We start from the raw sequence: 26,770 nt of genomic DNA, 5'->3' as shown, positions 1-26,770 counted from the left end.
GCGGAAATTGTAAAATTGTATATAATAATCACAGCTGTATGCTATTCCACTGAGTGAAGATTTATCCATTTGGAAGTTTCAGAGTTGTTCTTTTGAACTGTGGTACTGAGGACATTTCTTTTTGTTTTTGTTTTTTCTTTTTCATTTGTTTGGGGGCCACACCTTTCGATGCTCAGGAATTACTCCTGGTGGGCTCAGGGGACCATATGGAGTGCCAGCGATCAGACCTGGGTGAGATGTATGCAAAGCAAGTGCCCTGCATACTGTACTGTCTCTCCAGCCCCTGCTGAGGACATCTCTATACATGCCTGGGTGCCCACTGTAACTGTCACTGTCATCCTGTTGTTCATCGATTTGCTTGAGCAGGCGCCAGTAACGTCTCCATTCGTCCTTGTCACATGCTATTGTAGCCCGATGGCATATTGGGGCCTCTTTCAGGGTCAGGGGAATGAGGACCATCATTGTTACTATTTTACATGCCCTGGGTGCCCATGGTGCATGAATTGCATGTGGGGCCAAGGAAAGGAATCACCTGGTCACAGAGAGCCTAGGTTCAGTTAGTGGACATGGTCAAATAATTTCCAAACAATGTACCTTGCCACGGGCTGGGGGATAGCACAGTGGGTAGGGCGTTTGCCTTGCACGCAGCTAACATGGCCAACCCGAGTTTAATTCCTCCGCCCCTCTCGGAAAGCTTGGCAAGCTACTGAGAGTATCTTGCCCGCACGGCAAAGCCTGGCAAGCCACCCGTGATGTATTCAATATGCCAAACACAGTAACAACAAGTCTCACAATGGAGACGTTACTGGGCCCGCTCGAGCAAATCGATGAATAATGGGAGGACAGTGCTACAGTGCTACAGTACATTGCCACCAAGGGTGTGGCAACGGAAGTGCCTTGTGTTCACCCCATCCCCACCAGTAGTCGTTTTTGTCTATCTCCAGTGTTGGCTGTGCACAGGCTAAATTTCTCGCCACTCACTCTGCAGGATTTTCATTTGCATTTCCCCGGAGACTAATGAGGCCGAGTGCCTTTGTGTTGTTCACTGGGGGTGACCCAGGGTGATCTTTGCGATTTCCGTCCCTTGCACAGCTCTGAGCTATTGGAAAACTAGCTGTGCTGTGCTGTTGCTCTGGCCCCAGGTTAGCAAACCTTAACAGCACGCGGGTTAGGCTCTGCCGGCTGGGTTGCTGCGGTAACCTGAGGCCCTGACACCCAGGAGGCGCCTAGTCAGTGCCGCTCTACCACTGCTGAGTCCTGCAGGGGAGTGGGCCCTGGGCCGGGTGCGTCGGGGGCACGAGCAGATGTGCAAGGCCGGACAACCACTGTGGAGATCTCAGGCAGCCTTAGGCAAGGACTAAAGATGCTCTATGTCCCCTGCCTCTGGGACGCTATAAATTATCCATGCTGGGCTCCGGGAGAGGCAGGCTGACTTCAGTGTCAGCCAAAGCAAAAACCTAATTAGGAAAGCAAATTGATTTCCAAAAAAAGAATGGATGATAAGTCCCTAGGACTGTTTGAAACGGGGGCTCTAATTGTCTGCTCTTCTGGATTATTCATGCGCGTGTGTGACTTTGTGCGTGCAGGGAGCTGTCTCGCCCTCCCCTCCTGCTCCCTCCCTTCCCCAGCACCTTTGTCTACTGCAGGGCAGCTCTAGGCTGTTCCTCAGGTGGCAGTGGGGGTGCAGCGCGGGGGTCGGGGTGGGGGGAGCGCCAGAAATGCTGGGAGTGACCCAGGCCCGCATGGAGCCCAGCGCTGCTCTGTACTCCATCCCCAGGTGGCCCGCTCCCAGGGAAAGGGCATCTTCCTCTTCCGGAAGCTGAAGGACATCATGGACTGGAGGAAGGTGAGCTGGCCTCCCCGCTCCCTGCTCCTTCCGAACACTCCTCTGTCCTCACTGGGACAAGGGAAACTATGCTCCTGCCCTCAAAGCTCCAGAGATGGCAGAGTTCTGCCTGCAGGGCCGCCCATAGGCGCAGCGGTTCGGATCCTGACCTGGGCAGTTTTTACAGCTGTTTGCCCTTAGGCGAGTTAACTCACCTCTCTGTGCCCCAGTAAACTGGGGACCGTGCTAGCACCTTTAGAGCAGGCGATGGGTTCATATGCCTAAAGCCTGAGCACCTCGCCCTCATTCCCCGGGTCTTCCCTGGTCCTCCTCTGGGCGGGGGCAGCAGGATAATCAGGAGCTCCTAGGCTGGGCTCAGGACTGAATTCCCGCCCCCATGGTGTCCAATTCCTCCCGTAAAACTGTCAGGGCACTGCAGGCAAGAAGCTCACCAGCCTGGAGGCCCAGCTAGCCATGAGCACTGCCAATCCCTCGGGCAGCCACGTGAATAGACAGGGTGGCCTGGGCAAGGCCTGGCTGCCTGGGTCCAGGGCAGCCGGAGCCACATGGCAAGTTCCCAGCTCAGCGCTCCATCCCGCTGCATGGCTGCAAGACCTTCCCATGCCTTTGGGCCTTTGGACCTCTGTCTCTTCCAAGAAGGGCCTTTGCAGACGGGGTGCTGGGCACAACATGAGAGGGCACAGTCATCTGCCTAGGCTGGCAGAAGAGGGAGAGGAAGGTCGGTTGGGGGGACTCGCTGCCCAAACCTATAGCAGTTTGACAGCAATGGGAAGAGTTCTCCGGCATGGAGACCACCACCCCATGCTGACGCTGAGCACCGGAACTAACGCTTGGATGATGGGAGAACCGAAGTCTTCATTTCCCTTTGCTTATATAGAGGACAAGTGCACATCACTGACAATAGGCCATTGCCAGCCTATTGTAAAGCTCAACGGCAGGGAACATGTTTGTAGTTCTGGGAAACCCTGGGACTTTTGGGACTTCCATCTGCAGAACCTTTTCATCACCGGTTTCCCTAAACATTGCCCCCTCCCCCCCCCCCCCTCCACCTCCTGCCAACCATCCACCCACCAATATGACGGATAAGCAGAGTTAAACAGTAGCTGACCTCGTGGGACCGGATTGTTTCACTCACAGCTAATCCTTGCCTGTCACTTTTCCAGTTTCAATGTAAACAGTCACATGTGGTCGATGGGGATTGAGCTAAAATTTAATTGCCCAGTTTGTAGACCAGCCTGTGTGGCTCCAGTGGTATCCCGCACCCGCTGCGTGACCTCCTCACACTCCCTCTGGCGCTGGGAAACGCAGATAGCACAGGTCATTTCCAGCGAGGACTGATTTAGGGATACGAGCATATGCCCCAAGGAGCCACACAAGGCTCGAGCCACATTGATCGGAATTCTTACAACAACCAGGACTCAAGATGTACCGATGACCAGAAAGACGAGGTCACTGTGGAGAACTATGTGGCTCAGCGCTACATCGAGAACCCCTACCTGATCGGAGGTGAGAGGGCTCTTCCCACCGGCTCTCTCCTGAGTGACCGGTCAGCGGGTGGGGCCCAGCCCTGAACTCAGTCCACTACCAGGCAGTCCTGTGCTACTCTCTCTCCTCCTCAGGGGCATGGACTTGGCAGGCAGTATGTGAGAAGGGGTGTGACCCTGATGATTTCCTCTTAGGGAGCCAAGCACTCAATGGGGCATCATTGGCCAGCATTAATGCCAGTGGCCTCCTCTCTCTGCCTGAGGCTGTGTTCTTCCTCAGGAAGCAGTCCTAGGGTCACTTCTACTACCCCCAGGGACTTTGCTATCTGTTCCTGTCTGAGCCCTGACACCCTGGACCCTAAAGTGCTCACACACACACATACATACATGCATACACACACACACACACTCAAGCATGCACACACACATAATCACAGACACACATACATACATGCACACACAGACCCACACACAGAGACATATACACACATGAACACAGAAACACAGGCACACATACCTACGCACACAGACACACACATACATAAGCATGTGCACACACAGACCTGCACACACAAATGCACACGCACATACATACACACAGCCCCTTGGGGACTGGGGGACAGCATAGGAGTTAGGGCGTCTGCTAGAACCCTGCTTCCATCCCTGGCACCGTGTTACTCCCCCCTCGCCTCTCCCTGGCACCCCAACATCCAAGGAGCTCCATATCCTTAGGTCTAGACATTAAATAGTCTGAGTTGCTGATCATCACCAGGAGAGCCTCCCAGGACCCTCAAGCACTTCCTCCAGCCCCCGAATTAAAATCTAACTCCTGTCTTCCTTTCCTTCGGACTCATCCCTCGCATCCCTGGCTGCTTGGTAGAAGTCGGAGACTCTGACTCCCTCTCTCCCCAAGGCTGCTCCGGGCCCTGTGGTCCCTGTCCCCTTCATCCCACATCCACTGCCCTGTCCCGTCCCCTCCACACCCAGTGTCACCTGCAGAGGTGTCCCCTTAGGGGACAAACTCCCCAAAGGTCATGTCACCTGCACCACCACCCCTCGCCGACCTCAGTGGTGACATCACCTGCCCCTTTTGCCCCTCGATGTCCCCAGTCACACGGTTCCTGCCCATCCCTCAGTCATCCTGGGTCCCAGCCTGGCCTCGATCTTGACCCTCACATTCCCAGTCCCCCTGCTTTCCTCTCAGGTGAGTACATGGGGACTCATGTCTCTGTCCCCAGCGGCACCGGGCAGCCACTCCATCTCACCCGTTAATTCTCCCCTTGTCCGACAGGCCGCAAGTTTGACCTGCGAGTGTACGTGCTGGTCATGTCGGTGAGTCCTGCCAGGAAGGTCAGGTGCAGAAGCCGTGCTGGGGACGCCTGAGTCAGGAGTTTGGGTGATAGTCGGGTGGGTCTGAGAGTGGAGCATGGGCATTGCCTTCCCAATTGTCCCGGAACCTGCATCCCTTACCTGCCCCTCCCTCCCTCGCCACCCAAAGCACCACTTTGCCCTGGTGTTGGGCAGGTCTTATCCAATTCTGTCCACCCCATAGCTGGGGGGTGGGTAAGCTGAGGATTTTCCTCATTTTAGAGATAAGTGACTCGCCCAAGGTCACGCATCTGGCAAGTGGTGGGGCTACTGTGATTCCGGTCCAGAGAGAACCCAGAGCCTGCCCTGGTGATCGGGGAATTACCGTATCACTCCTCATCCTTTCACCAGTGCCAGAGACTTCAGGATGTGTTATGGGTGCCCGCAGATTGGGTAGTCAGGACTTGAGCCCTCATCTCTGGGGAACTTTGGAAATAGCCAGACCTGGGGCTGGGTCCTAAGGAGGAAGAAGAAGGGAAGGAGACTTGGAGGGGGGTGCGTGAGGTGGGGAGGAAGGGCATTCAGGCAGAGGCTGAGCAGGTACACAGCCAGCAGGTGTGGATGTGCTTACCTGGCCACTCCCTACTCTCTCTCACCCGACACAGTACCTCCCGCTGCGGGCCTGGCTGTACCGAGATGGCTTCGCCCGATTCTCCAACACCCGCTTCACCCTGAGTAGCATCGATGACCACTGTATCCTGGGAACCCTGAAGCCCTCCCCACCCTCACCCCCCACCCGACCCCTGCTCACTCCCGCCTCAGTCCCAGGAGAACTTGTCCATTCCACAGTGTCCGCTGAGTTCTGACCTCTGGTCCCGGCACAGATCTGGCTGTGAATGAGACAGATCTGGTCCCTCCCTTGGGTAGCTTCAAGTGTTGGGGGTCAGGAGGGTTCCCCTGAGACGCAAGGGGGAAAGTATCTGTCTGCTCAGAGTTGCTCACCCACACTGCTTTGCTTGATGACTAGTCAGATTGGGGGTGCACCTACATTCCTACCAACTGGTGTTCTGAAGATGGGATGGATTCTGCCCCTCTGGAGAATAAGCACATGGTCTCACGAGCCTTCCTCGATGCTGGGCACGCTGTGTTCCCACAGCACACTGGCAGGGCCCGGCCTGCTGGCATGCTGGGTGGGGCATTGGGCAAATGCCCTACCCGCTGTACTATCACTCCAGCCCTGGGCGGGGCATTGGGGACAGATGTTCATTGCTGTGGAGTGGAAGTGGGAGGGAGGAGTTTGGCCAGCGAGAAGGCAGATGGACCCTTCTACTCAGCCGGCCCGGGAGCCGTGTGCGGGAGAAGGTGGCCCACCTGTTTGTGAGGGAAGGAACCAAAGGAATGGAATACTGAGCAGCTGTGAAAAGGACGGGGAAGCTCCAGGCCTGCATAGGAATCAACTCCAAGATGCCTGAGTCAGTTGGAAAATCACCCCCAGTCTAGAACTCTGCTGGGAGCATGTGCCCTTCCATGCCCACAGTCTCGGGGCTGGGGAGATGGCCTCAGGCTCTCGGGGGCTTTCTGCCCTGGCTCCATCCCCAGCGCCACACGACCCTCTAAGCACGCTGGGTGGAACCCTCACAAATGGGGGGTAAAGTTGCATCACTGTGTTTTGGGGGGGTTTTCAGCAAGTGTTGGGGGTGTCTAGGACCCACTCCTAGTGATGCTCAGGGCAGCACCACAAGTCAGAGTTCAGACCCAGTAGTGCTCCTGAGAGCCACAGTGCCACACCAGGCCACACCAGGTAGGGAGGGATGTGAGGCACCGGGGTGAGGTCTGGGGTCTCGGACACGCGATCCCTCCAGCCCTTTGGGCACTCCTCTGTGTCTGTATTTCTGTGCTGGCATCTCTAGAAGGAAGTACCAGAGATGGGAAGAGAAGGTGCTGTTGAGGAGAAACAGGTTGGTGAGGACAGGCCGAGGAAGAAATGATATCCTATGTACATTTCTTTTATGTTTGTTTTGGTTTGGGGGCCACACCCGGCAAATACTCAGGGGTTCCTCCTGCCTCTGCAACTCAGGAATTACTCCTGGTGGTGCTCAGGGCGCCATATGGGATGCTGGAGATCAAGCCCCAGGCGGCTGCATGCAAGGCAAATGCCCTACCCGCTGCTCCAGCCCCTTTCCTATGTACATTTCTGAGCCTTTTCACTTTGGAACCCAGTGAATGTATTATCTGCTCAAAATATAAACATCGTTGTTGTTTTTAAAAAGATTTTTAGACTTAAGCGTCAAGAGAATAGGTGCAGACAACTCAGAAGTACTAAGGGACAAGACAGCAGGACCTGATGGCCAGCCTTTGGGGAGAGGGGAAGGGGGCTTGCTGGGACTGGGGACCCCAGGCAGGGCAGGCACCTCCCAACCCCCTGGCCCTGAGCTCCCCTGTACTGCCCCAAGCGTAGGACAGGACTGGCCCTCTAGAGGATTTTTCATGAGTTGCCTTATGGTATTTTGCCAATTTGGGCATGTCCAGGATGTTTGTTTTTATGATTCAAGCAAGTATTTATCTTGCCCAGTAGAAGCCACTGAATTCATTTACTTTGTGCTGTTGTTTATCACCTTGAGTTTATTTAAAATTCAGTGATGCCCTGTAAAGCACGTAGAACAGTGTCTGGCCCAGAGGGACCCCTATTCCCCCCCCCCCACCACCACACACACATACTATCCCAGATTTGAAAGTGTCTCTCCAGGCACTGAGAGGACCTCACTCTTATGCTGTCATTTTTTATTAGCATTAGTTTACACAGATAGAGGCCAGTTTCTATTTAATGAGACTTTGATATTTCCACAGTGAGTGAATGGAATTTCCCACTTCTTGTTTTCATTTTCTTTTACATTTTTCAATATTGAAATATTAAAAAAATATATAGGTCTTTGGGCCAGAGAGATAGTACAGGGGGAAGGTGCTTGCCTCCATGTGACTGACCTGGGTTCCATCCCTGGCACCCCATAGGGTCTCCTGAGCCCCATCAGAAGTGACCCCTGAGCAGAGAGCTAGGAGTAAGGCCTGAGCACTGCCAGGTGTGGCCCCAAAGCCAGCTAGCTAAACAGTGAAAGCACCAAGGGTGCCCACCCTGGAGAGACTGAGGCTGAGGCTTCACCCGAGAGGTCACAAACGTGGAGAAACGGTCTGAGGAGCATTCATTTTGGCTTGCACAGGACCTGTGTATTGAGACCCCACATCTGTGAAATGCCTCAGTGAGTCCTGGAGGTGTATCTTACTTAGGGCTATGTACCAAAGCTTGGGGTGGGGAGGCGGGTCCAGCCTTATGTAGCAATGCTGGGGGTGGCGTTGAAAAAGAGATATTCTGTTTTGTCTTTGTCCTGGCTTTGAGCTCAGGGATCACTCCTGGTGGTGCTCGGGGGACCATATGGGGTGTGGGGGATCGAACCGGGTTGGATGCATGCAAGGCAAACGTCCAACCTGCTGGAATGCCTTTCTGGCCCTGAGGAAGGGGTATTATGAATGGCTGTCACTTGACCTCCTGGAGCCCCAGAGGTCTCATCTGAGATGGGACCATTGGCAAACAGACACGATAATGTGTGAGCACATGTTCCGTGGGCCGCCGAGTGTGGCCAGTGTCCAGGGGTGAGGACAGCAGGGATACTGAAGTCAGACTCTCAGGCCGGGCCCTGAAAGACCCTCGAGGTCCTGCCCCCATGACCCAAATGAATCATTTCTCCTATATTCCTTCACAGTGGCCCCCAGCCGGACCCCTCTAGTGATCCAGAGCTCAGAATGACCTGTGGTGGCTGTTCTCTGCCAGCTGCTCTCTCTAATTTGTTAGAAAGTTTTCTCTGCTCGAGTGGGAAACACTTCAATATAGGCTGTGAGTGCTTCTGTGAAGTCACTTATCTGAAGTCTTGAAGAGCCCTGGAGGTCTATTCATCTCTCTGTACTCTGATTTTCTCAGGGCAGGGGGCTGCAGGCTGGGAGAGGGTCAGAAGCCTGCTCAGGGCAGGATTTGGGCACAGGTCCGTCCGATCCAAACTTGCATGTGGTCGTTGTGTCACTTTTCTCCCCAGTTCCCAAGCAAGGGTCTTAGTTTTCCCTCTGGGGTCAGTGGATGGGGGCTTTCCCTTCTGGTCCACACTGGCCCTTGACTCCAACCCTGCCAGATGTTCACCTCACCAACGTCGCCGTGCAGAAGACCTCCCCCGACTACCACCCCAAAAAGGTGAGGAAACTGGGAGCAGCCTCTCCACCCCATGCTAGCAGAGGGAGGGGAGGACTCCAATGGCCCCAGGCAGGCCTCTCTTGGGCTGACGGTTCAGCAGCAAGCCCAGACCCACCCTTCCCATTTGTGCAAAGAGAGCTCCACACATCATGTGTCATCAAGTATTAGTGACAAGTGAAACCAACATACCCTTCAATAAAATGTTTCCCACCTTCCTACCTTGACAGATATTCCTCTACCCACCCATCTCGTCTTTCATCCTGCTTGTATGTCCATCTACCTATCCATCACCTCCATCTATCCATCCCATCTGTCTATCCATCCACCATCCATCCATTCCTCCATGGCCAGTCCACCTTCTCATCTATACCATCTGTCCATTTATCCACCCACCCACCCATCTATCCATCATCTACCCAACCATATATGCATCCATCATCCATCCCAGTCAGCCAGCCATTCTTATCCATCTGCCTGTCCATCATACAGCCAGCTTCACAGAGAGAGTTCTCTGGCAGCTCAGAGTTGAGAGCTAGAACTGAGGGACCTCGGGGGAGCTGGGCCTGAGCTCACCTCTGCTGATCTCTTTTCCCTTCCCCAGCTCTGACCTACACAGCTGGGGTGTGGGCATACCCTGCTACCACTCCTGGGTCTTGGATACGCACATGGCCAGTGCAAAGTATCCTCAGGGAGTCAGTGCTTGGGACAGGCCCACATGGCCATTTGGACAAGGGTTTCTAGGCTCCTGGGCTGTGCACAGGCTCTGGGTGGACACGCCCCGTCCCGCCCCAGGCATGCAGAATCTTTCCCACCCAAGGAGGGGCCCAGTTGGAGTCCTCTGAATCAGAGGGTTCAGGGCAGGGCCCCTCTTGTCCACACCCAGGGGCCAGGCTGAGGGCACTATTGGGGGGTCCCATTGGACCGAGACTCCCTCTCCCACTCCAGGGCTGCAAGTGGATGCTGCAGCGCTTCCGGCAGTACCTGGCGTCCAAGCACGGGCCTGCCACCGTGGAGACGCTCTTCAGGGACATGGACAACATCTTTGTCAGGAGCCTGCAGAGCGTGCAGAAGGTGATCATCAGCGACAAGCACTGCTTCGAGCTGTATGGCTACGACATCCTCATCGACCAGGACCTCAAGCCGTAAGCCGCTGCCCCGGGGCCCTGCCACAACCCAGGTTTGAGCTCAGCTCTTGCTGCTTCCAGGCTGGGCACACCCCTCTGCCTGCTCCTCTGCCTGTTCTTCCAGGCTGGACGCCAGTCCTCTGCCTGTTCTGGGCTGGGCGAACCCCCCTGCCTGTTCCTCTGCCTGTTCTTCCGGGCTGGGCGCACCCCTCTGCCTGTTCCTCTGCCTGTTCTTCTAGGCTGAGCTAGCTCCTCTGTCTGTTTGTAGAGTGGCAGGCGGGCAGGACGGTGGCCAGTGTGCCTGTGATTGTGGGAATCAGCACAGACATTCCCACAGATCTCTGCATCCCCCAGACCTGGTGCTAAGAGGCCTTCAGGGAACAGCTGCCAGGGCCCAGAGCCTCTGGGGCTACCAGGCAGGAAACCTGCCCTCTCCCCGCCCCATGCCGAGATGCCAAGTGCTCCGTAAGGGAACGTTGTTGCCGCTACACTCCCACTTTGTCTGTGGAAGGGCGACAAGTCTCACAAGCCTGAAGTGGCAGGGCCCACAGTGATGGTATCCTTGGGACACAGCCATGGTGTGCACCAGGCTCGTGCAGGAGCTTGGGGTCATGCAGTGAGTCTGGGGCAGGGCAGGCCTGGGTCCATGCACCTGGGCTAGGCTGCTCCCCGTCAGGACTGCGGTACCCAGGGGACTTTCTGCGCCAGGGACAGGCACTGAAGCCACTGTGGCTCTCTCCCCGGCCGTCCCCTGCAATGAGAGATGGCTGCGGGCTAGAGAGGACACTGCCAGGGAAGCGAGCTTGGGCGGAGAAACAGAGTGCGAGGCCTCCCACCCAGACTTCCGGCCTCACACAGACAGGGCCAGTGCCCTACCCCCGAGCCAGCCCACTTGGTTTGCAGTCTGACACGTTGGCTCCCATGTGCTGCCATTTGTCTTCATTAAGCCGCCTTCAAGTGTGAGCCACTGGTGGCACGCACTGGCGTCCAGATGTTACAAGCTCCCAAATTAGGACACTTTTACACGTGCCCTCTAGATCTCTGGCTTTTCTGGAAATCTCAAATGATCTCATGATCCCAGGAGCCCTTTCCAGAAGGGCAACATTCCCCAAGAGCTGACCAGAGCTCTCTGGTAGCTGTGGACAGGTCTCCTCCCCGTCCCCCACAGTCTCCACCCATCCCTACAGCCTGCCAGCCCTGACCTGACCTGTCTGGCCAGTTAGCATCTGCAGGTCACCATCACTAGGCCAGGGAAGCTCCGTGAGAAGAAGGAAGCTGGGCCCGGAGAGAAAGCAGCAGGATCCAGGCCTTGCACGCACAGACTCTGGTTTGATCCCTAGCACTGGCAAACTCCCCAAGCTCCACCCGATGGGCCCTTGGGTCCCTGAGCCTCAGCGGGTGACCCTGGCGGTCCCCACCACCACAGGGCCCCTCAGATTAGAGCATGCATCTTTCCCTCTGGTCTGGTTGGCCGAGAGTCACCAGGATCCGGTCCCCAGACTGCCTGAATACCACATGCGGAAGGTTTTTCCCTAAAAAAGAAGGGAAGAAGGAAGGGCGGTGACACAGCCTGGACCCCCCCCCCCCCCCAGCCACCCTTGCCTCACTGTGCTCCCCGCCTCGCCTCCCAGGCCCAGGTCAAGGTTACATTTGTTTTCAGACATTTCCAGCCAGGGAAGTCTTCCTTCCAGTGGAAAGTGGAAGGAGCAGCTCTGGTTGAACAGAAAGTGCAGTCAGATTCCCGTCTTGCCTCAGGGAGATGCCTGGGTCTCCTCTCCTGTCCCCCCACCCCAGGTGGCTCCTGGAGGTCAACGCGTCCCCCTCGCTGACGGCCAGCAGCCAGGAGGACTATGAGCTCAAGACCTGCCTCCTGGAAGACACCTTGAATGTTGTGGACATGGAGGCCAGGTGAGGGGCGGGCAGGACATGGGGCCCCGAGGGAGAGGTACGAGGGACACCCAGGGAGCGGAGGGCACTCAGCGGGGCTCTGGCCCGGCCCCTCTGTCCATGGAGAATGGAGTCTCCACAAGGTTGGTCGCAGCCCCAGGTCTCTGCCTTTTGAAAGGGCAGAGCTGGCCAGTCCCGTCACTGTCGGATTCTGAGGTTGGGTCCAGCAGGTTTGCCAGGACATAGGATGAACCACGTCACCTCTCTGAGCCTCCGTTTCCTCCCCCTGACAGGAAACAGCCCCGTCAGGCTTATTGGTTATGTCCCGAGAGGGAGAAGCAAAGCGCTCACAGGGAATGTCAGGGACGGTGGTTGGCCGTGAGTCCCAGATGTGAAGGTTGGCGAGCCCGGCTGTGTCTCTTGAGCTCCCCAGTCCTGGCTGGTTCCCTCTCCCGCTCTCTCTCCTCTCTCCTGCCGGTGCTGCAGGACCCGACCTTCGCTGCTGATGGGTGGCTAAGCCACACACCCATCCCGGCACCTGTGGGCCAGACACACTACCCAGGGTTGGGCCAGCCCCCACCCAAGCCCTGTGGGTGAGGGGTCCTCAGCAGAGAGGACACACAGCTCAGGTGGCTGCTCTATCCACTGCGCTCTTTCTCTCCACACCCATTGGGGCCCCTCACACCTGCCAGGGGCCCGCCCTGAGCAAACAGTCACGAGTCTGGCGCGCCTCGGCTCGGCCTTTGAGGGCCTTGTGGGCAGGGAAGGATCGCAGACTGTATTCACTCATTGACTCACTCAGTCCCTTATTTATTTATTTACTTATTTATTTATTTTGGCCTCCCTCATGGTGCTCAGGAGGCCCTGGGCCCCCACTCAGCCCACCAGACCAGTGATGTCATGCAGAGGGCTGAGCAATGCCAGGGATGACCCATGTCACCCTAACAGTGCTCGGGGGGCCTCCAGGGCTGTGTCCAGTAATAACTCCAAGGATGAGGGGCCGGAGTGATAGCACACTGGATAAGGCGTTTGCCTTGCACGCGGCCAACCCGGGTTCGATTCCCAGCATCCCATATGGTCCCCCAAGCACCGCCAGGAGTAATTCCTGAGTGCATGAGCCAGGAGTAACCCCTGTACATCATTGGGTGTGACTCAAAAAGCAAAAAAATTAAAAAAAAATAACTCCGAGGATGAAATCATACAGGGATAAAGCTGGGTTGGGCTCATGCGCTTTTACTGCTGTGTGCTAGCTCCCTGAGGACCACAGACTACTTCCTGGGTTCTGGGCCACACTCGGCGGTGCTCCAGGATCACTCCCGGTGGGCTCAGGGGACCATACGTGATGCTGGGGATAGAACCTGGGTCAGCTGCATGCAAGGCCAGTGCCCTTCTGGCTGCACTATCCCTCTGGCCCCAGAACGGCAGGTTTTATTTATTTTTCATTTTTTTAATTTATATTTTTGCTTTTTGGGTCACACCCAGTGATGCACAGAGGTTACTCCTGGCTTTGGAGTTACTCCTGGCGGTGCTCAGGGGACCATATGGGATGCTGGGAATCGAACCCAGGTCGGCTGCGTACAAGGCAAACACCCTACCCGCTGTGCTATCAGTCCAGCCCCAGGACGGCAGATTTTAAACCAGAAAACAGAAATAGGTGACCAAGTGTGGGAGCAGGGGCCCTTATGAAGGGAAAGGACCCTCTTAGGCCTTCTGGGTACCTGGGAAATGGCAGGTGACCAGACAGACAAAAGAGGGAATTCTGAGTGTGGGCACTGGAGGGCCTGGGGGTCAGGGGCCAGGCCTGGTCGTAGGGGCCCAGCAGGTGCATCCTTCACAACCTCCTGTGTCTCCTGCCTATCCAGGCTCACGGGCCGGGAGAAAAGGGTCGGAGGCTTTGACCTCATGTGGAACGATGGTCCTGTCAGCAGAGAGGATGGGGCTCCTGACCTGTCAGGGACAGGCACCTTTGTCACCAACACGCACCTTGGTATGTGGGACTCGGCGGGTTTTGGGCAGCAGGGTTGTGCCATGGGAGAGACCAGACAGCCAAGGAAGCAGTGCAGCCTGGTGGCTAGGCTGTTTTCATGAGATCTGCAGTCTATCAGCTGTGTGGCCTTGGGCCGAGGACTTGACCTCTCTATTCCTCCTCTGAAACAGATGAACAGTTTCCATCTCACTATATGCCTACAATGCCACCTGGCACAGAGGGCAGGAGACTCACTGATACCAATCAGAGACTCCCAAATTAATTTGGCCTACCACCTCCTTTTCAGAAAAAAAAAAATCACTCAGCATCCTCCACAGAAATCTACTTATTTTTTTATTCTGGTTTGGGAACACACCTGAGGGTACTCAGGGCTTATTCCTGGCTCTGTACTCAGGAATCACTCCTAGCGGGGCTCAGGGGGACCTATGGGATGCCAGGGATTAAACTCAGGTGAGCTGCATGCAAAGCAAGCACCCTACCCACTGTACTATCTCTCCAGCCCAGAAATCTACTTTCTTTTTTCCTTTTCTTTTTTTTTTTCTTTTTGAGTCACACCCGGCGATGCTCAGGGGTTACTCCTGGCTCTGCACTCAGGAATTACTCCTGACATTGCTCAGGGGACCATTGGGATGCTGGGGATTGAACCTGGGTCAGCTGCGTGCATGGCAAACACCCTATCCACTGTGCTCTCTCTCTAGTCCAGAAATCTACTTTAAGTGAACAAACAGGAAGCACCTGACTCTTACTCCACCATCCCACCCCACCCCGAACAAACTATCATTTCAGCGACACCCAGGGTGCTGGGGCCAGGTACTTTGGGAAACATCTCCTTTCCTGGTCTCAGGGAGTGGATTTCAAACTGTTTATGTGGAAAACAGGCTTCCAACATCAGGTACTCTCAAGCGAAATCAAGGACTTCAAAAATTGTCTTTAAACTAAGTTTGTGAAAACGTACATATATATATGTATAAAATCCCTGATTATAAAAATTGTTCACACTCATTCTAGAATATTTGAAAACTAAAGAAGGAAAAATTTTAAAACCATCCAGACACAACCAACTTTAACAATCTGGTGTGTTTCCTCCCAGTTTTTCCCAATTGCATACATTTCATCCTTTCTTTTCCAAAAACTTGGCATCGGGCTGGAGCTTCGGGTCCCCCTGTTCCACAAACCATTTCCATGTCATCTGGCAGTATTAGTTGGAGCCTCCCTTTAGAAACCTCTTTGGCCGGCCTGTCCAGACTGCATATTATACGTGATCTCATTTCATCGGAGTCCCGGTTTTATGATTGTTTAACAGACAGGAAAATCACCTCCAGATGTTTCATCACTCGCTAAAGGTCTTGGTCACAGTGTCGAGCCCAAGCGTGGCCTCACAGTGGCCTAACTCAGACCTGGAGTCTGTGGATACCCAGAGCTGTTGCAGGCCAGCACCCCTAAAAACCAGACACCCACAACCCTGCACATTATCCTCTCCTGCTGGCCTACACCCCCAAATGCACCAGTCAGTGTATTGTAATTGGGCACTTGGCCCAATTCCAGTTTTTCATTTTTATCCATAATGCCGGAGAGAACATTCTCTTACACTGCACAGCTCGATTGAAATTCTGGCTCCTTCTTTTTTTTTTTATTTTGTTTTGTTTTGTTTTGTGTTTTTGGACCACACCCAGCAAGGCTCCAGGGTTCCTCCTGGCTCTGCACTCAGGAATCTCCTGGCGGTGCTCGGGGGACCATATTGGATGCTGGGCATTGAACTCAGGTTGACACGTGCAAGGCAAACGCCCAACCCAAAGTACTGTCTCTCAGCCCTGAAATTTTGGCTCTGTGAGATACCTAGAAGTAGAATTACTGGGTGAAAAGGATTTATCACAGCCAATTTGCTTTCTAGAAATATTACACAAATTTGCCGGCTCTGAATATTAAAAAAAAAAAAAAAAGGCAGTCTTGGGCTAGGGATGTAGCTCAGTAGCAGAGCACGTGCCTTGAATATGAGGCCCTGGGTTTGATCCCCAGCACTGCCAAACCACCAAATCTTTGCTAACTTGACTCGTTTGGTAACTAGGGAAGCTCCTGGTTTTTACATCTGCATTTCTTCTTTTGTAAGCTGTCCCTTATTTCTTGTTTTATGGAGCCATGCTCAGCAGTGCTCAGGGCTTACTCCTGACTCTGTGCTCAGGGATCACTCCTGGCAGGTCTCAGGGGACCATATTGGGTGCCGGGGATCAAACCTGACTCAGCCACATGTGAGGCAAACACTCTGCCCGTTGTACTATGGCTTCGGCTCCCTCCGTTATTTTTCCATGTTTTCTTGTTGCTTCGTAGTGCTGGGGACAAACCCAGGTTCTCCCACTAGAGCCAAGTCAGTGCTTTACTGCTAAACTTCCCTCCCCTCACCCTTCTTGTCTTCTTTTGACTTTTCCCCCCTAAATTTATAAAGGCCTTGGGTATTAATATGTTAAGGATGTGAGCCTCTGCCAAATGTATTATAAACCTTTTCCTAAGTCTCATTTGGTTTTAGAACGTTGGCTGGATAGTACAGTAGGTAAGGCACTTGTCTTACACATGGTGACCTGGGTTTCATCCCCGGCATCCCATATGGTCCTCTAAGCCTGCTAGGGGTGATCCCTGAGCTTAGAGCCAGGTGTGAACCCTGATGTGGCCCCCAAACAAAGCAAACAAACACACTGGGGCTAGAGAGGTTGTACAGCGGATAAGCCATCCCCAGCCAGCATCCTATGCAGTTCCCTGTACGCTGCCAGGAATAACTCCCGAGTGCAGAGCCAGGAGTAACCCCTAAGCATCGCTAGGTGTGGCTCAGAACCCCAAAACAAAAATGTTGCTTGTGTATTTTTAATGACGTGCTGACTTTTTTTAGGGCTTGCTATGATTTTAGGATTGAATTTGGCAGCAAGCAACTAAGAAGCCAACTCATAGCTACACAGCAGGACTCATTTGTCTGAGCCACCAGGAGGCTTAGGGTTGGTCGTACAGACACCAGGCCTACATGGTGCTCCCGAGGACCTAGCTTTTGTCCTTCTACTTTGCCATGGTCCACAGGGCTGCCTGGGTGTGTATGTTTGTTGCCTCCTGGTTGCAGAATGACTGCTCCAGCTTGAGATTACATCCTCGTCCCGGGTAGGAAGGAGCAAGGTCAAGGCCTGGACTTTAAGCCTGGACTATTGTAAGCACATCCTCCCAGGGACCGTGGCTACTATCTGCCAGACCAGGTGACATGTCTGCTCCAGCTTCACGGAAGCCGGGACTGTTAAGCAGTTTGCCTTGATGAAGGCAAAGGAGACCAAGTACACGAAGAGCTTTTCTGTAGCAGGTCCCTACTGTCTGCCACATTGCTTTGTGAAGAGGATGGTGTGGAGCTTTTGATGTGTACACAGTATCTTGTTAGGATGCAGAGGATGACTTAAGTAGGCCTGGGGTACAGGCTGAAATTCTGTATCCCTAGCAGGCTCCCAGGTGATGCTCTTTTATTACCAGGATATAAACCCACCCCAAACTAGCTGCTTAAAGCTTCTCTTGGCTGAAGAGCTAGTTCAGGGGTTAGGGTGCTGGGGAGGGGGGCCGGGGGGAAGGGGTCAACAGCTTGTCCTTGGAAGCTAAGTTGTCCGGTTCAAAGTACATTCTGCTGAACGATGTGATTGCAGCAAAGCAACCTGACCTGTGTTTCAGTGCTATCGCACATGGGTGCTGCGAGGGCTCAGTTCACCCCACCGCCAGCACCTGAAGCTCCCCTGCAGAGGGAGCCCCAGCACCCCCTTTCTATTATGCTTCTGCACGATCCTTATGTTCACCCCCATAAAGCAAGTGTCCAGCTTAGGGAGAAATGTACAGGATGACCTGGTGCTGTCAGAGTCCCCGTGTCGTGGCCCATCACTTGGGTGAGGACCTGGCCCCTTCCCCAGGCCAGGCCGTGACAGCCAGCGCTTGGCTTCCCTTCCAGGCTGCGTCAATGATCGGAAAAACCAGCTGAGGCAGCTCTTCCGCTCCCTCCAAGGCCACAAGAAAGCTTCCAGCTAACCTGTGAGGAGAGTGACCGTGGAGGTGCCGGCCATCCTCCGGGTACCAGCAGAGCGCCTCAGATCATGCGCCTCCCTCCCGCCGTGGCCTGGCAGCCACTTTGCTGGTTCAGCAGCAGTTTGGCTGCGTGTTCTGGGGCCTCCACCCCGGCCCCGGGCCTCTCTGCAGCAGGAGACAGCCAATCCCCGGACTGGCTTGGCGCGCGGGTCCGAAGAGGACAATGCAGAGCGGTCCTGCGCCCCCAGAGCCTGTCTAATAAACAAGCATGGGCTCCACCTGGAGTGACTGGCACGGGCCGAGCTTGGGGGCAGCTGCAAGCAGCAACCATGTGGCCTTGGCTTTGACCTTGTGACAGCCAGCGCTGGACAAGGCGCCTCAGCTATTGACAGGGTCCTTTCAGCAGTGGTTCGGAGGGAACTTACCTCTAGCAGTGACTAGATTACATTTACTGGGGCCCTGGGGGAGACTGAGCCCTGTGCATCCTGTGCTGCTGGCCAATACCCAGTGTGCGGCGTATCGCATCACAGGCTCCTCTGGCTTCCTGCCTCTGAGTACGGGCACTCCATCCCAGAGTGGGCCGTGGGTTCCCTGTTCCCTGGAGAAAGGACCTGATGGGCTCTTTTTTTACCTACCGACTACCCCCACCAACTTAAACCATGTTCACATGTGGGACCCGTGAGCCAGGTTGTTAAGAAATCATTCACTGAATCCCGCAGCTCGTTTGCAACATGATCACTGTGGCACTGTCACTGTCACAGGGATGTCTGTAAGTGCAGCTTCCATCCTCAGGGAACTGTGTCATATCTGAACTCGTCAGTTATTAGACGTCCATCAGTCCGGTGCTTCTCTCACCTCGGGGTGGGGCGGTCTGCTTCCTGATTGGCGCTGCCAGTTCCCTCAGCCCTGCTACCATAGGTGAGACTTTTAATTTCCACTACTACATGCCCTACTTCTCAGGACCACCACGGGGAAAACACGTCATTTCTACTTGCAAAAACAAACTAAGGGCCCGCAGATAGAGCCAAAGTTGACCTACGTAAGCTATTTTGTTTTTGGCAATCACCCAAGCTTTGCAGCTTTCTGAATGTGCAGTAGTGGGGAGGGGGTTCAGCCTAACGGTCCTGGTTCCCAACCCTGGACCAGCGGCAGGCACGAGCTCCAACACCCTCACCAAGGTTCCCACTCCCCATGTCCCTGCCTGAAATACTTCCATCCAGGCCAGGGACTGCCCGCCTGCCCTTCGTGGATGAGTCTGAAAGGAGCAGCCAGTCCTCAAATAGGACTGGAAGGACGGAAAGGTGTGAACTGCATGCGTTCATTCTGGCAGTTTATTGAGCCCCCAGAGGACACAATTTGACCCTCCAAGCCCGGTCACCTAGGGAGCTGGGACAACTGAAGGCAGGTGGGACTCCATTGGCAAGGCCCTCCCATGACAAGTACAGGGGTGGCCAAGCGGCCCCCACACTCACTTTGTCCGGGGGGCCACTCTGGAAGGGAAGAAGGACCATAATAGGTTCCTGGGGGGCAGTGGGCTCCTCTGCACCGGCCACTCTGTCCTCCCTGAGCCTCTGCTGGGTCCCACTGCCACCCACAGGCCGTGTGCAGATGCCTCCCTTTTGGAGAGGAATACTGGCACGAGGCTCCCTCTGCCCCCGTCCTTCCCGAGCTCACTGGACAGCCGGCCATTGTCTGACATGCCCACTGCAGTCATACCCACCCCCACAGCGCAGCCCCCACCCATCCACTGGCAGCGGCTGGCGGGCCTGTCAATGGGCCTTGTGTCCAGCCAGGGTAGCAGCTGAGCCTGGCTTCCACCAGTCCACTCGCAGGGTTCAAAGCTTGAGAGTCCAGGGTCCTCTGTGACCTCAGTGGGGATGATGGTCCGAGGTTCCCCATCCTTGGTCTTGAGCTTCATCCTTTCAAGATGACCTTGATGGCTTTGAGCTCATCTTGGTTGAGGGGCGTCAGATTAAACCCCTTCAGCTCTGGCTTGCCTGTGGAGGAGGGAGACAATCTGCTCAAGTCGGGCGCTCAGGCCACCACACCCTGGGCCGGGCTGAGGAGGAGCCTCGGGCCCGCCTGGGACGCAACACCTGCCTCTCCCCACACCAGGCTGTTGCAGCCCTGGGCCTCTCTGCGGGAGCTGGACAACCCCGGAAACTCAGCTCGGAGCTCCGGGCCCTGCCAGGCCTAGAACGCAGTGAGCTCGCCCAGGGCCGCTCGTGGGACCGAGACCTAACACTTGCCTCTAGTGTGGCGGCCACCACTGCCCACAGCTTCAGAGCCACTCATATGCCGCCCTGGCCTCGCCCAGCTGGGAAAGACGTCCCTGCCTCACCCTTCCAAGCCCTCCCCAAGGGCCCTTCAAAGGGCTCCCCCCAATCTGCTCCCCCTATTTCTAGCCCTCCCACGCCAGTACCTTGGGCCTCAAAGAGGCGATTGACCTTCACTTTCAGGCGTTTCCGGATTTTGTCAATTTCTTTATTCAGATGTTCCTGATCTGAAGGAAAACACAGACAAAGGATAAGGTTAAGCTACAGACACGCAGAGGGCGTGAGGGACCCAGCATCTGGAGAGCCAGGGCTCTGAGCACTCGGGAAGGAAAAGGCCTTCAGAGACCAACTGCAGGACCACAGCCAGAGACGGGAGTGGCCTGCCCGGGCCTCTGTGGGCACCTGGCATAGGCTGGCCCTTCCCGGATGGGCCCTCCTCAGGACAGAGGCTGCGGAGGGAATAGCAAGGTTTCAGCTGTGGGGCGGTCACAGAAACTCCCAGCGTCAGAACACGATGGTTGTTAAGACTTGAGGACAGATGCTCCTCCGTGGTCGCAGGCCCTGGAGGCTGGCTCCCCTTACAATCTCCATTCTCAGCTCAGTCTCAGCAGTAGACGTGAATAAAGTTCCTGCTGCCAGGCTCTCTGGTGGCTTTGGGTAGCAACATGACTTGGTTTTATTTATTTTTGGTGCTTGTGGTCACACCCAGCAATGCTGAGAGGTTACTCCTGGCTCTGCACTCAGGAATCACTCCTGGCTGTGCTCAGGGGAGCATATGGGATGCCCGGGGATTGAACCTGGATTGGCCGCATGCAAGGCAAATGCTCTACCCGCTGTACTATCGCTCCAGCCCTAAATGTGATGCAGTTCTGCCCAGGAAGTGGACAACCTTAATTTCCCAAATAAGCCAAGGCTGCATGTGGACCAAGCCCCTGCCTTGCCCCGTCTGCACGTGCACAGGGGCCTGAAGGGACAGACTATCGCGGGGGTGTGCCAGGCGCACATGGTCTGTCCTCAGCAACTGCACTCAGAAGACCGCACCCCTTTAGAGACACGCTACCAGCCGTCACATGGACACTAAGTCCCCCATCACCTGCACCCTCTAACACAATCCCCTTGCGTCGGGCTGTCCAAGCCTGACTGTCCCGTCTGGGTGAAGAGGATAATGGTATAACTCGGATGGAATTGGAGGGCACCACGTTCAAGTCAGTCAGAGGGAGGAGGACAGAACCTGATGATCTCACTCATCTGTGCACAGACAAAACCAGGGAAAAGGCAGTTGGAGCGATGACAAACCCTTGGCCTTGGAGTGCAGAATTCAGATGGCAGCAGCGGGGTCAAGAGAGGGGACACGAGGCTGGGGGCTGGGAGGGGCTGGGCAATTCGGCGGTGGTAGAGGTGAAGAACCATAAGCTATTGTAACCGGGACGGAGAGAGTACAGGGGTGAAGGGACCTACCGTCCATGCAACCAACCCAGGTTCCATCTCTGGCACCACGTATGCTCCCCCGAGCAGTGCCAGGAGTGATCCCTGAGCACAGGGAGGAGGCAGGCCGAAGCACCGCTGGGTGTGGCCCCAAAGAACAACAAAAAGCCAAGGCTGGAAGGGTGAGCAGCCTCACCCCTAAGCCACCCCCCGAAAGCCTTTACCTTTCTCGAGCATTTCCTTTGTCTCCGGGTGAGACATCTTGATAAACATGTTCCCGAAGCAAACCGCCACATCTTCTGAAATGACAAAGGGCCGACTCTTCAACAAAATCATCTCTGAGCACTTACCACTCGCCCTGCAGTATTTGGGAGGCCCACACAGAGCTGGCAGTACAGTGGCGGAGAGGGAATAAGCGAGCAGAGACTCAAGGTGACAGATACTGACGGGTCTGAACACTTAAAGAGGGGCTGGAGAGGGCACTTTCCTTGTACGTGACCGACCTGGGTTCGATCCCCGGCATCTCACATGGTTCCCCGAGCACCACCAGGAGTAATTTCTGAGTTCAGAGTCAGGAGTAACCCCTGAGCATCACCGGTTATGGCCCCCAAACAACAAATAAAACCAAAAAGAAAAAAAGTAAGGTGGGAGAGAACGCCGGTGCCTCTGTCAAGAGGGACATATTTGTGCAGGTCCCCAGAGGTCTCTGGATTATGTGGCTTCTGAGGGGAAAGATCACTTTCCTACACAACAAGCCAGCACCTAATGGCCTATCACGGGGGCCCGAGTCTTGCAGACGTACGAGGCAGGCAGAGAAATGGGAATGGCACAACTGAGTCTCATGCTTGGGAAGTAAGGACACCAGCAAGACAGGCTTGAGAGATGGGGAGGAGAGAGGAGGACGGAGAGTCCCAGGGGGTGTGGGTCCTACAGGCTCCTGCTTCAAGAAGCAGCTGGAAGCTTCCGAATTCCCCATGCTCTGTGAACAAAACTCTCCCTTCCCCTGGAGCCTCAGGACCTCGGTCATAGCCCGGTCTCTCTTCATCATGGCGCGACCTTCTCCTTGTCGACTGTCACAGCTATCTGGCCTCCTGGAAGGAGGCGCCATCCCTTCTGCCGATGCCCAGCCCACGTCCAATTCCTTCTGAAATGTCCTCCCAGTTTTCAGTAATATTCTTGATTCCTTTTACCCACTTGGGGAACACAAGGACGGGAAAGTGTTTTCCACATCCTTCACCCAGCACCTTCCTACACGACAAGCCAGCACCTAATGGCTGTCACCAGGGAGAGCAGCCGAAACCCTGAGCCACGCTCACACTGACATTCTCCGAGTGGGTTCCTCCACCCGTGGCCTCCGGCTGCTCCCAACCAGGATGACTTTGCCTGCCATGACAGCAAACTGGCCAGGCCTCAGGGCAGCAGTCGGAAAGCCGCGACTTACCGGAGAGGCTGAGATCCCGCTGCAGGGCCCGCAGACCCTCCCGGTTCTGATTCCGTTTGGTGTCCAGGTCCACGATCTGAAAAGCACGGGAGGGCACTCAGTCATCTTCGACCCCAACCTGGCAGCTCCCGCGAGACCACAGGCTGTTAGAATCCAACAGAGCTGAGACGGCACAGGGATTAAAGGCTCAGGCCTAGCATGCTGCCAACCCTGGGTCGAGCCCCAGCACCACATGGTCCCCAAGCATCGCTGGGTGCAGCCCTGGAGACCCCCGGCCACCACCAGGACAGCCCTGGTAATCTCTGGCACTGCAGGGCCCGAACAGCACCACCTCCTCCACGCCTGCACGGAACCACCAGACCAAGAATCTCTGCAAGGGACCCTGGGGCCTCCCAAGCAACGCCTGGGAGACCCCCACACGGCCTGGGAGACCCCCACACCCATTAAAAAAAGAAAAAGCCTGAGAGAAACAAGAGACAGTGTTCCTGGGTTACTTTCTATGTCCTGCCTGTTTCTTCCCCCTGCTCTGTTCCTGGGCTAGAGTGATAGCACAGCGGGTAGGGCGTTTGTGCGTGCGTGGCCAACCAGTTTCGATTCTTCCACCCCTCTCAGAGAGCCCGGCAAGCTACCTAGACTATCCCGCCCGCACAGCAGAGCCTGGCAAGCTCCCCATGATATATGTGACATATGTTTGGCTCGATATGCCAAAAACAGTTACAACAAGTCTCACAATGGAGACATTACTGGTGCCCGCTGGAGCAAATTGATGAACAACGGGAGGACAGTGCTACAGTGCTCTGTTCCCAAGTCCAAAAGACTAAGCTTGGTGCCCCACCCCCTCACTGCCCTCTCCAAACAGTACTGGGTAAATATGTGCTCATTAAACCCATCAGACTACTCTAATCCACTAGAAAACAAGGTTATTTCAGAACCACCCAGGCACGGACAAGCTCCTCTGGCTCTTTCTGACCTAGTGGCAGAAGGAACCAACGGCACTCCTGTGGGGGGATGTGTGTGTGTGAGGGGACACAGACAGTTCTACATGACAAGGTGACAATGTGACATTCTCAGCTGGAGAGCTTCAGAGCTGATCCCCAGGCTGGCATCCTGCTGCCTGCTCAAGTTGCCTAAATTCGCCTCTTTTCCCCTCTAAACCCTGGGAACACTCCAGACCTCACAGGTTTGGAGCCAGAAGTCAGCACAGTCTCCGAGGCCCGTCATCCCCAGCACACTTGGAGGCAATGGCCAATGGCTCGTCCCCCAAGTCAGCCCCTTCCCAGGAGGCCCTGAACAATCCCCTCCAGTCTACCTGGAGAGGATCAGTGCCACTCCCGGCACCGCCCGCCCCACCATGGCCCACCCTCCTGCACCAGTCATACCCGTCTCTCACTGTTCCGGGGCAGGAACCAGACACCGGCGCCTGGGTCCCCTCCATTCCGCACCAGAACGATCTCTTAGCTAACAGACCAGCACCTCCGCCTGCCCTTCCTACCAACTCCTTCCCTCCATTTAGAACCAAGGGCCACCTTCCTCCTGCACCTCCATCACTCAGGCCTGTGGTCCTTCCTCTTCTCCCCTCAAGTCCTTGACAGGGGCCCCCAGGACTGCTTTCTGTGGCAAGTAGTCAAATAATCTTCCAACTCCTGTCCAGCATGATAATTCCTAACTATTATCGTCAAGAACTGAGTGTTGAAAGTAGGTAAAGGGATGTACACGATAACCTTTCAGGATCTATATTGCCAATCACAATGCCCAAAAGGAGGAAGAGGAGGGGGAGGGGGAGGGAGAGGGAGAAGAGGAAGAGAGAAAAAGGCGGGGGGAGGGAGAGAGAGAAGGAGAAGAAAAGTGCCTGCCATAGAGGCAGGCTGGGGTGGTGGGGGTGGAGGTATTTAGGGGGTGGTGGGAGGGAAGGGGGGGGACACTGGTGCTGGGAAATGTACACTGGTGGAGGGATGGGTGCTGGAACACCGTATAACCGAAACCCAATCATGAACAGGTTTGCAAGGGTCTATCTCACGGTTATTTGATTTCAACAAATTAAATTGTAACCTGCCCACACGGCAGAGTCTGGTAAACTCCCCGTGGCCGTACCCAGTATGCCAAATACCAGTAACAATGATGGGTCTCATTCTCCTAACTCTGAAAGAGCCTTGAATATGGCACTTTTTAAAAATCTCAGGGCTAGGATGAAGGAGACGTTACTGGGGCCTGCTCGAGGCAATCGACGATTACCAGGATAGTCGTGATCGTCGTGAACAAATTAAAAATAAAAACAACCTCCGAGGCCGGCGGTGAGGGGCAGAGCGAAAGGCCGCGTTCACTCCAAGGGGCCGAATCAAAGTGCTGGAGGGGCGCGGGCCGGGCCTGAGCCCACCTGCCTCCCTCCGCCCGAGACCCGCGTCCACGGCCCTGGACCCACTGGTCAGCTCAGGGCCAGCCGGCGCCGCCACGGGCCCCCGCGTCTCCCACCTGCTGCTTGTCGGCCAGCACGTCCTCGGCGAGCTCCTCCACCTCCGCCAGGTAGCGCAACACTCGCTCCGCCTCCGGGGACAGCATGATGCCGAGTGGTACCCAGTGGTACCCAGCGGCGCAGCCGACCCCGCACTCCTGCGCTGCGACGTCTCGACCCGCCTGCGCATGCGCCGCGCTGAGCCCGCTTCCGGCGCGCACGCGCAGATCTGGGAAGCATGGAGGCGAGTCACCGGAGGGCGGCGCTCGGCGGGCACGAGGGGCGGGGTCTAACTTCGGGGCGGGGCTGCAGCGCCCCCTGCAGGACACAAAGGTACCTTTCCCCTCCGCGAAGACCCAGCGCCCAGCGGCCGGTCACTTCATTGCTCCCTTCCAGGATTTCTTGAGCTTCTTCCGACGATGGGGAAGTTTTTAGGTGCTGAGGATGCGGCAGTCAACGGAACAAACCACTTTCCTCAAACAGCTTCGTCCTAGCTGAGTTACACCGACAATCAATCACAAAACAAAAACTGCAGCGGAGAGGGGCGCTTGCTTTGCACGCACTGGACCTGGGTTCCATCCCTCTGTCACATTTGGTTCCCCGAGCCCTTGGCAGGAGTTACACCTGAGCGCCAAAAGCCAGAACAAAATAAAACTATAGGGGCCGGTGCCATAGCATAGCAGGTAAGGTGCTTGTACGCTATGACCCGGGTTTGATCCCTGGCACCCTATATGGTCCCCCAAGCACCACCAGGAGTGGTCCCTGAGCGCAAAGCCAGGAGTGAGCCATCAGTACCGCCAAGTGTGATCCCCAAACAAACAACAGAAAACAAAAACGCAAGACAAATTTGAAATATTATATATAGGGACTAGAGACATTGGACAGGGTTATGCACTTCTTGCTTTTGGTACCAAATATAGTATAGATCCCTGATCACCGCCAGCTGTGACCCCTGCACACAGCTGGGTGTGGAAATATAGAGATAGGTAGGTAGGTAGGTAGGTAGATAGACTGACCCTGGGGTTTGTAGTGTCCACTTACACATGGTTGTGGGTTCCCTCCCTGCAATCATTCCCAGGTTCCACTCTCATTGTTTCAGTGTTAGTTGGTTGAATGCATGGATGCGGAAGCCCATGTGCACATGTAGAGGTCTCTTTGTACATGGCAGCTGGAGGCACTGCAGTCCTCACCCTGGTTCCATATCCCCCACCTGTTCAAGGCTCAGCAGTTCCATGGCAGGCACCAACCGGGCTCTGGAGAAATGCAAACCACCCCCC

General features: G+C 55.3%; 2 protein-coding genes across 2 annotated transcripts in view; one reads left to right on the top strand and one right to left on the bottom strand.

Annotated features, from left to right (window-relative positions):
• LOC130030609 (probable tubulin polyglutamylase TTLL9) overlaps window positions 1–18,053 on the top strand; it is a 48,424-nt gene extending 30,371 nt beyond the window's left edge. Inside the window, exons 6-14 of the mRNA XM_056121941.1 lie at window positions 1,778–1,846; window positions 3,262–3,352; window positions 4,622–4,662; window positions 5,304–5,391; window positions 8,814–8,872; window positions 9,818–10,014; window positions 11,791–11,904; window positions 13,746–13,870; window positions 17,829–18,053. Of these exons, the coding sequence (XP_055977916.1) occupies window positions 1,778–1,846; window positions 3,262–3,352; window positions 4,622–4,662; window positions 5,304–5,391; window positions 8,814–8,872; window positions 9,818–10,014; window positions 11,791–11,904; window positions 13,746–13,870; window positions 17,829–17,905 (861 nt within the window). The 3' untranslated portion in view covers window positions 17,906–18,053. The remainder of the gene's footprint in view (window positions 1–1,777; window positions 1,847–3,261; window positions 3,353–4,621; window positions 4,663–5,303; window positions 5,392–8,813; window positions 8,873–9,817; window positions 10,015–11,790; window positions 11,905–13,745; window positions 13,871–17,828) is intronic.
• A 1,169-nt stretch (window positions 18,054–19,222) lies between these two features.
• LOC130030575 (p53 and DNA damage-regulated protein 1) lies at window positions 19,223–25,658 on the bottom strand. Its single transcript, XM_056121905.1, has 5 exons — window positions 25,514–25,658; window positions 23,045–23,120; window positions 21,828–21,902; window positions 20,325–20,405; window positions 19,223–19,899 (listed from the first exon to the last, which is right to left on the bottom strand). The coding sequence occupies exons 1-5, from the start codon at window positions 25,598–25,600 to the stop codon at window positions 19,817–19,819; spliced, it is 402 nt and encodes a 133-aa protein (XP_055977880.1). The 5' UTR covers window positions 25,601–25,658; the 3' UTR covers window positions 19,223–19,816.
• Window positions 25,659–26,770: the final 1,112 nt, after the last annotated feature.

This window comes from Sorex fumeus, unplaced genomic scaffold (genome assembly GCF_029834395.1).
Source record: "Sorex fumeus unplaced genomic scaffold, SorFum_2.1 ptg000044l, whole genome shotgun sequence".
Classification (NCBI taxonomy): domain Eukaryota; kingdom Metazoa; phylum Chordata; class Mammalia; order Eulipotyphla; family Soricidae; genus Sorex; species Sorex fumeus.
Note: the sequence above shows the minus strand (reverse complement) of the source record. Positions and strands in the feature narration are given on the sequence as shown.